General features: G+C 34.1%; 1 protein-coding gene across 2 annotated transcripts; it reads right to left on the bottom strand.

Moving 5' to 3' along the window:
• Positions 1-2,973: 2,973 nt before the first annotated feature.
• Positions 2,974-4,596, bottom strand: LOC131606899 (uncharacterized). 2 transcript variants are annotated; one of them, XR_009285098.1, is made up of 2 exons: positions 3,895-4,596; positions 2,974-3,807 (listed from the first exon to the last, which is right to left on the bottom strand). XR_009285098.1 is itself a non-coding variant. In XM_058878991.1 (2 exons), the coding sequence occupies exons 1-2, from the start codon at positions 4,509-4,511 to the stop codon at positions 3,718-3,720; spliced, it is 426 nt and encodes a 141-aa protein (XP_058734974.1). In that variant the 5' UTR covers positions 4,512-4,596; the 3' UTR covers positions 2,974-3,717. The 2 variants fall into 2 exon arrangements, 1 of the variants encoding a protein (XP_058734974.1); XM_058878991.1 differs by having other exon boundaries at positions 4,176-4,596.
• Between the last annotated feature and the right edge of the window lie 5,021 nt (positions 4,597-9,617).

Below are 9,617 nucleotides of genomic sequence, written 5' to 3'. Positions count from 1 at the left end.
AGAGTATCAAATTATCAACTTTCGTAATTTTAGTCATTGAGGACTAGAGACAGATGTAAGGTAGGCCATTATAGGATTTGATTTTTTTTTCTTTTTTTTGTTATTTTATAAATAGGAACCGAGGTAATATATATTAGAATTTTTTAGTTCAATTATAAAAAAATTCAAATAAAAAAATTCAATAATAACAAAAATTAATGATAAAAATCTTCAAAAGCATTTCATTTCAAAGGTTTGACAAATGTCTCCCATAACTATACCTCAGAAAAAGTTAAAGTACAAAGTTATTAATAGTAAAAGATATTTAAATTGAAATAAAATAAATTTTATTTAAATATCGAATTCGGTTAGATTATCATATTCAATCAAACCTAAGTTATTCCAGCAATTGACATAAAAGTCAGGCAATTTTTAAATATAAAGATAATAGACTTTAATTATAATATTGATCATTTTCATACACTTCATGATTACATTATGATATGGGTATCTGAAAACTACTTTTTATGATACAGTAATAACTACATGTAAACAAACTAATGATTTAATTTTCAAACGAATGAAGGTTTTTCTTATAAATAATTACTTCGGTAGAATCTGACATTCTATCAACACAACCAAGCTCCACTTTCATTTGTGTACATAAATTAAAGTAGACTAGTTCATGATCTAAGTTTCGGAAGAATGTTTCGCCATTCATTCCCACGCCAATAGGAAACAATTTGGGACCAAGTTCAATGACAAAAAGTTTAGTCCAAGATTCTTTCACCCCGATTTCTCCTAAAAATGATATGTGAAAGGTAGTTTTATGATGGTACTTGTACCCAGTAAAACAAGCAACAGATCGATTTAGCATCAACAACCTTCTAGCCACCACATATTTGTCTTTGTCCTCGAAAATTATGTCTTCGTAGACTATAAATCTCCCATACGGGATAACAAGCTATTTCTCTTGGATAATGTGCTTTCCTAATAATCTTATAGTCGTCATTAACAGGGTCATAGCAAAAAATAATTGGCATGAAATGGACATAAGGTCGCACATAGTAAATAGAGCTGTAAGTAAGCACTTTGAATTCATTAGTAGTTGGATTCCACAATACAATATCTTCGGATGAGTCGATGGATTGAAGACAGAAAATTCCATTAATACTACCGGAATACAAAATTTGAAATTGATCTATAAATGGATTTGGAAAGTCTAATTTGACTCTATTTTGATACCTCTCATCAGAAAGTAAATTCAAAGAGACACAAGTTGTAGCATAATCAGACTCATACACATACTTGTATTGTAGGAGGAGGGAAGTATCATTGTAGTAAGAGTGAGGAATAGATAAAAAATCAGTGCGGAACTTGTTCATGAAAGTGGGGTTTTCAAATAAAACAGACCATGTTTTGCGTACGCACATAAATCGCTTCAAAGATTTTAAAGGGAGTTTTGATAGAATATAAAATACAAGATCATCTGGTACGTAACTCCTTACCTTTTCATTCATACATTTCTCCATCATCAACAAATAAGGTTTGGAGATCTTAAAGATTTTCTGGATATTTATGAGGGTTTGAAGGTCTTTAAGAATATATGGAGATCTTGAAGACTTTTTGAGTGTTTGTGGGCATGTGAGTACGGAGGTTTGAAGATTTTGAAGATTTTCAGGGTTATGTGATGGGTAAGAAGTGAGATGCAAGAGGAGGAAAGAATGTTTTATGAGAGAAAGTAAAATGGCAAATGAGAAAAAAATAACGTAGACCAAGTCTTAAATAAGAATTGATATAAATAATAAGAATTCTACTTTTCCTCGTTTATCACATTAAAATCGAACCATTTAAAAGAAAATAAGAGATTTTATCTTCTTTTTTTCTCATTTTATTGATATTAATAATAAGGATTCTACATTTCCCCATTTATAACATAATTTATTAAATAATATATATATATATATATATATATATATATATATATATATATATATATAAAATCTTATTTTTTCTTGAATGATTCTATTTTTCTTTATTCTCTTGGTATATTTTCTTCTCCCTTTTATAGCTGTTTATGTAACATTATATTACTTAGGCTTAAATACAATTTTGCCCCCAAAATTTCTCGATTGTTTGATTTCAGCCTCCCATGTTACAATTGTTTGATTTTTGGTCCCCAAATTTTGTAATTGCTTTATTTTGACCCTTCAAGTTTCAATTGCTTGATTTTGGTCCCTCAAGTTTATCCCCTGTTGCATTTGATAGTCCCCTAATGAGATGTAGACTAATTTTTTTTTTTTTGCTTTTCCCTTTTCTTTTCTTTTTTTAAATGTTCTTCTCTACAATTTAATTTTTCTTCTGTTTTTAATAGTTAAACTTTAAAAATAATATTTAAAATATCTTAAATATTTCATTCAACTTATGCGTAATAACAAATTATTTTAACAAAATAAAATAGACCACTACCTAATTAAAATAACAAACTCTTTGGCCAATAGCTCCATAATGGTTAAGCAAAAGTCTCAAAATTTAGCAATCCTATTAGTAATATAGAATTTTAATTTTTTACAAGAGATATTGCATGTTTGTCCGTATATTCTAAATTGAGTAAAATATTTAAATATTTCAATTAAAGTTTAACTATTAAAAAAAGAAGAAAAATAAAATTGTAGAGAAGAAAATTTATAAAAAATAAAAGAAAAGAAAAGAGAAAAAACAAAAAAAAAAATATATTCAGTCTACATGTTATTAGGGAAATATCAAATGCAAAGGGGGACAAACTTAAAGGGCCAAAATCAAGTCATTGAAACTTAGGGGGCCAAAATCAAACGATTATAAAACTTGAGGGACCAAAATCAAGCAATTAAAATATAGGGACCAAAATCAAATAATTAAGAAATTTGGGGGGCTAAAACTACATTTAAAAAATTTTGTATACAAACTTTAAATAATAACTAACATTAATAAAAACAAGAAAAAAATTATCTCCACGTGACTTTTCATCTTTCTTTTATTTTTTTTATTACATATATTTTTTAGATAAAAAAAACAATTTAAATAATTATTAACATTAAGAAAAATTTGTTAGTAAAATAAGGGATATGAGGACTTCGAGATCAAATATAAGATGTTTCTTTCCATTCCTCGTGAGTGCATCAGCTTGTAAAACTCTCTCTCCTTCACCAGGAAAGGGAGAGCGGACAGAGTACCAGACGATTTGGGTTGGGTAAGAAGAGCGTACGATAAGAGTAAGCAGAGGATGTCGATAGAAGACGATTCGTGGGATCTTCCTCAAAGTCAAAGAAAGATAAAAATGAGGTAATAAGTAAGACCAGTACTAGGATTGGCTTAAGAAGTCAAAATCTCTGACTAGCTCCTTTCTTATTCCCCATAAATGGCATATCCCTAGGTAGACAACAAGTTATGGCCTAGGTACCCAAGATCAATGATTTTGCTTTCAATCATTAAACTTCCCACATCTGAAGAACTTGCTTCCAGAGCCAGGCTTTCAGACTCTCCATAGGTTTCGCATAGAGAGCAATCAATAAGCACTCGCTCTTCTTCTTAATGCCTTGCTCCTCTCCCTCCAGTCGGGAGCTAAACCCGGGGATGTTGCTGGCTTAGGATCCCAAGCGCAAAAACTTTCTCTCTCCCAATCAACGATGATCTCAGAAGCGCGAACTATAGTAACAAGGCTCTAGTCCTTTCCCAATGGTCCAGTTAGTTTTTCTTTCTTCACATCCTTTCTGTTGCTACTAGGATAGATGCGGAAATTTGGCCTGGCCCCACAGATATGAAGAGGGAGCTTAGCGACCTACCATGTACCTGTAAACAAGCGAATGACCATTCATACATTGACACATGGCAGGAGAGAAATAACAATAAAAATAAACAGCAATAAGTAAGCCATACCTACACGCTTCAGTAAAAAGAACAAATTTAAACCCCTCTTCCTCTTCTACCTTTATCTCCCTGTTTCTAATTTCCATGTTAATTTCTCAAAAACAAAACGACTACAATGAAAACTATTTCATCCTCATCTCAAACTCCTCAATTTACACACAACCAAAGGAAATCCAAAACAGTATTCATGACATTTTAACAAAACATTGGGAATCATAAATTGTAACACATGAATCATACAACACATAATAGATTTAGAAGAAAAAGGAACAGAAAATAGGAAAGCTAACCCATGGGAAGAGAATCGACGGCGGAAGCGGTGGCTGAGCGGTGTCGTTTTGATTTTGATGTTGACCCGATGTTGAACTCGGTTGTTGTGGTGGTCGCCGTCTGGAGCGTTGAACGACGGAGATGTGTTGTGTGGTGGTCCGCTTGCGGGGAGGACGATGTTGTTCGGTGTTGCGATTTGAATCGTGTGGTCGGAATGAAGGATTTTTGGATCGTGTTGGAATCGATCGTTTCAGAGGCCGTAAATTATTCGGAGCTACAATTGGGGTTGCGGGACCTTCACGAAAACAAACAGCAGCACAAGCAAATTCTTTCCCTGTAAAACAATGTAAAATCATGAACAAGGAGATAATAAGTTTTGTTGTTTTTATTATGCTGCACTATGTTTTGTTTGGTTTATTGTTTTTGAAATTAGTTGGAAGAATTTTTCTATGCTTGAATGGTTAGTTGTTAGAGAAGATATATTTACTACTTCCTGTTGAATTTGACTGAGACAGAGATAATGTTAGTTTGTTAGTAAATTGGGAAAAAGTTTATAGTACAAAAACATTGATCATACAATTGGTAATGGATGATGAATTAGCCTACCAGGGAAAGAAGAACATCAACAGTAGCAATAAGTTAGAAAAAACGTAATATAATGTCAAAAAAGTTTAATATTTAATCAAGGAAATATAATTAAAAAAATATTAATGCAAAGGAAAAACTAAAAATGTGATTGCATTTTGGTTACAACACAGATAGCTAGGGTGTAGTTGGTGCGTGTGATAACAGGGACAAGTGTCTTAGTAAAAAAGTGTTCTTGAATTGACTGTGGAAATTCGTGATGAATTGGTAGATCTGGTGAAAGAAAAAATTGTATTATAAACAAGTAAAAAAAACTATTATTATTGTTAGTACAAAAAATTCAATTTTTAAAAAAAAAAAAAAACAACCATCAGATATCATCATCATCTGGCTTAAAAGAAAACATTGAAAATAAATTGAGGGGCCTCATATGAAAATCATTGGCCAAAATAAGATTAAAATAAAACTATAAAAATTGTTTGTATAAAAATCTTAAAAAAGTGTGTGAATGAAATTGTTAGAATTTTCTTACTTCCAAACCAACTAAGCTATGTTATTTATTTGAAATAAAAAGCCAATTAAAAGTATGTGAGGCATTGGTCAACATTTTTCTATTTATTAAAATATAACAATTTAATAGTAAATTATTATATTTTAAAATAGAATTTAAATTGAATATTTATAAAATTGTGGATGTCAATGTAAATGAATCCAAAATTTTTATAAAACCCAATTTTTAAAAATATAATTTCGAAAAATTTTGTCACTAAAAAAAGTGTGGGCAAATTTTGGGGTATGACACCGACTATTCGAGCTTTGGCGGTTGGCCAACCCTAAAAATTTAGAAAAGAACACAAACACAAAAGGGTGAGTGCATTATCGATTCATTGACAAATAAAGCTAACCCTAGTTTAATAAAAAAAAGGCAAAAGAAAATTAAAAATAAAATATAAAATGAATATTTAAAATAAATATGAAATAGGACTTAACTTTTTGATTTGATCTGATATGGTTCGTAGTCGGGAGTAGGCTCGAGGTTATCCCTAAAAAATTGGCAAAGGCAAACTGAAAAGGAGGTGAGTGTAGGCGAAATTCATTAGATTTGAAGGCAAATCCTAATTCTAAATAAAATAACACATATTTAAATAAGAATTAAATCGGTACTTAGCTTCGTAATAGGCGTGGCGCGTAGTTGGAGGAACCCTGAAAAATGTACAAAGAAATATTTTTTCAGTGTATGGCTAATTCTTCGTAAACCCTGATTTAGGGTAGGAATAAAATAAAATTAAAAGAATAAACGACCGGTTTAATTAATTATTGGTTTTTCAACCTAATTAATTAAATCGATGGAAAAATTAAATTTGATTAAATATATGACATTCCCATGATTTTATTAATTTAAAGGAATCATTTATGATTTTATAAAATTATTTGGATAAAAGAAAATAATTTAAAACAAATAATTAAATAAAATAAATATATAATAAAAATTAATAGAAAATATAAATTTTATGTTTATGAAAAAAAATTTAATAAATAAAACAAGTTTATATAAAAAAACTATTATTAAAACATATATATATATATATATATATATATATATATATATATATATATATATATATATATATATATATATATATACTAAAAAAGAAAATATGGGGTCATAAAAATAAAAATAAAAAATTGCAAAAAACTCAACTTTTGATTTTGTGTGGTTGGCGTGTGTGGTCCATGGTACATCCTCACCTCCAGACGCGTTGGATCTGCTGGGAGAGTGATCTGATGGCTTTGGGACGAAGACACATCATGCTCGCTTTGATGGACGCGCACCTGATCCATCTGTTTAACAAAAGTGGGCCGCGTGCTTTTCGTTTGAATTCAGCCAATCACGAGATGATACGAAGTCATCTTCTTCATTTTAAAAACCTACAAATGCCTTTTACATTGCTGGTTGCAAGTACGATGTAAAAGGGCCTTACATACCACACCTGCAAAAACACGAATGCAACCAAACGGCCACAAAAATTTGGCACGAGGCCATGGATAGACTCGTCTCAGCCATGCGAATCCAGCAGTACCTGTCCTAGAGTCTAATTTTGCGTGATAAAAAAACCCCAATTTGAAGGTTCGAACCCTAACATGGCATGTTGTTCATAACGACATAAAAACACCAAGAAATCTCCAGAATTGATCGTCACACAATATTAAACACAAATATGTGAATTAAATTAATTGATGATGCATGAATAAAGCTAATCGAAGGATTTGAAAAGTGTGCAAATCGTGATGAATTGAGGATGATTCTGTGTGTTTGAAGGTTGGGTGATGATCCAGAAAGCTTCCACGATCTTCACTGAATGTGTTGAGATCTTTGAATATCTTTGAATTGCTCTCTAATGCCAAAACCGAATTCAAGTTTTCTTGAAATTTTTTGACACTTACTAGGGTTCTTGGAGTTGCAGATTTCGTAACCCTGGCCTTTGGAACTGTTTAGTACTTATAATAGAAGGATTAGGGCAACAGAAATTGAATCAAATCCTCTTGTATCATGAAATTTGATTTTTTTTTCACTCTTTTGTCAACTACCTCAAGCCTTGCTTTTCCTGCTTTAACTGACTTTGCCTTTAATAGCTTCTAACGTTCCTTTTGTCAGTCAGCGTAGCCTGCCATCTTGTACTTGCTTCTGATCTGATGTTTGTAGATACAACGTTTGAATTAATCAGAACCAAACAGCTTGGTGTAGAGCGTCTTCTTGTCTTCTGACTTTGAAGTGCTTCTAGCGTGATACCATAAGAACTTCAGTGCTTCTGCTTCTGATCTCAAGTTCTTCTAATGCTTCAATAGACCATGTTCTGATTCTGCTTGACCATCTTCTGATATCTTGCGAGAGCATGTTCTGATGTTGCATACTTAAACCTTCTGAGTCAGTGCTTCTTGCGCTGAATTGTGCATACTCTTTATATATTTCCTGAAATGGAAAATGCATAGGATTAGAGTATCATATTGTCTTAAGCAAAATTCATATACATTGTTATCATCAAAACTAAGAATATTGATCAGAACAATTCTTATTCTAACAGTGGACACTTGAACGGCTTCCTTGTTGGATCTTTCAATATACGCTCGGAGTGATTCATCCTTACCCTGGATGATGGCTTCCAATGAAGCTTTTGAATTAGGGTGTCTGCGAGAGGTTGTGAAATGTCTTAAAAAGAGTATGCCAAGTCCCTTCTAGAATGTAATGGATTCGTTCGGAAGGCTTTTGTATCAGGTCATTGTGCCTTTGCATAGAGTGTTCGGAAATAGCTGACACTTTATCGCACTGGCAACACCTCGGTAGTCAAGAAGAGCATCGACGTTCTCAATGTATTCGTCTGGATATGTCGTATCGTCGTAAGTACCCAATGGAGGAGGTTTTTCTAGCCCAACGGGCAAATGAGCCTCCAGTATGGCCCAAGATAGGGAGCCTCAGCGTTCCTCTTCTTCGTCACTGTGGACTGGAGACGGAGAACGGCTGTGACTTTGCTTATGATGTCGACGATGATCTGTAGGCTTCAGGGAATGTGATCGTGGTTGTTCCTTTGGTCGTGGTGGTGGCGAGTGACGATGGGAGCGATGGTCTTCTTTGCTCTTCTTGGCCATAGAAGATGGATGATCCCTCTGAGGAGGAGTATGTTGACGTTTCTTGGACGCCAAATACTCTTGCTCGGGACGTGGTTGTTTGCGAGGAGGAGTCTTGGCGCAGTGCTTCTGCTTCAATGCCCCAATTTGATCGCTCTACTGACGGATCTAGGCGTTGGTCTGGTTTGGGGCTACGAAGAAGGAAGCCATGGTGGAATCAACCTGAGGTGGCTCGGTGACCAGCAGAGCGTCTTTAAGGAGAGATTTTTGGTGATTCTTTCCGTTGGTATCTCCATAGTGAAGTGTGGTATTCTCACGAGAATCCTCTGACGAAGGAGAAGCCGTGAGGCCATCACGAGGCTAAAAAATGTCGTTGTTGGGGGGAGGTATGATGAGTTCAACATCGTGCGTTCTCATTTTGCGACATCCAAAGTAGAAAAATTCTCGTCATTTCCAGCCATGAAATGTGAAAGGTGCTAGCTTTAGTTTCCGAGTTCTTGGGGATGAAGGAAAGCAGTCAAGAATGCACAAGAAAAGGGAACGGGGAAGCAAGAAGTCTCCACAGACGGCGCCACTGTTCGCTACGGGCAGAACAGGTGGTCAGTAACGGTAGGCTTGATCTTCGGTGACGGTTGAGAAAAAAAGGATTGTACCTGTAAGGTACTCCGATGCCAAAGTAAGTAAGAGAACAGCAAGGTACAACAAAAAGTATGAATTTTTGGCAAAGTTTGGATTACCTTGCCCTCTAGAGGTAGAGGGATATTTATAATGCTCTTGTTGGAATGGAGTGGATCTCCTATCTTCGTGGGCCAATGCGAGATTTTCGGCCTAGAATATAGGAGGTTGTTTAACTAGGTCTTGACTAGTCGTGCCGGGGATACTAGCCGTTGTCGGGGACGGAATCCCAACGTGCTCGGCTAACTCTCAATCGTGGTCGGTGTCGCGGGGAAAAATCGTATCTTTTTTCGGGATGAGACACCTGATGCCTTCTTTGGGCTCGAGTGCTCAAAAAATGATTTTTCTTTTGTTTCGACCAAACTTTTTATTGTTTCCAAAGGAGGAAAAGGAAAAAAGCTGCAATAACCTAAAAGTGGGGGGAGAGATCTTTGGGTAAGAGGGTTGGTTATACGAAGGGAAGGTATTAGCACCCAACGTATCTATAGTACTCTATAGGTTTCTTTGTTATGTTTTTCATTTCATGTTATTGAGAGGTTCTGTTGAAATAGGTGGGACCTAAGGTGTTTGTTTGATTA

Source organism: Vicia villosa, linkage group LG5, assembly GCF_029867415.1.
Source record: "Vicia villosa cultivar HV-30 ecotype Madison, WI linkage group LG5, Vvil1.0, whole genome shotgun sequence".
NCBI lineage: Eukaryota > Viridiplantae > Streptophyta > Magnoliopsida > Fabales > Fabaceae > Vicia > Vicia villosa.
The sequence above is the reverse complement of the archived record's forward strand: the minus strand, read 5'-3'. Positions and strand labels throughout refer to the sequence as shown.

Bases quoted from the DNA above. Each gene is read 5' to 3' on its own strand.
- LOC131606899 (XM_058878991.1), bottom strand. From the start codon at position 4,511: ATGATTTTACATTGTTTTACAGGGAAAGAATTTGCTTGTGCTGCTGTT. The intron at 3,808-4,175 runs GTTAGCTTTCCT...GCTTGTTTACAG, and splicing joins CGTCGATTCTCTTCCCATGG to GTACATGGTAGGTCGCTAAG.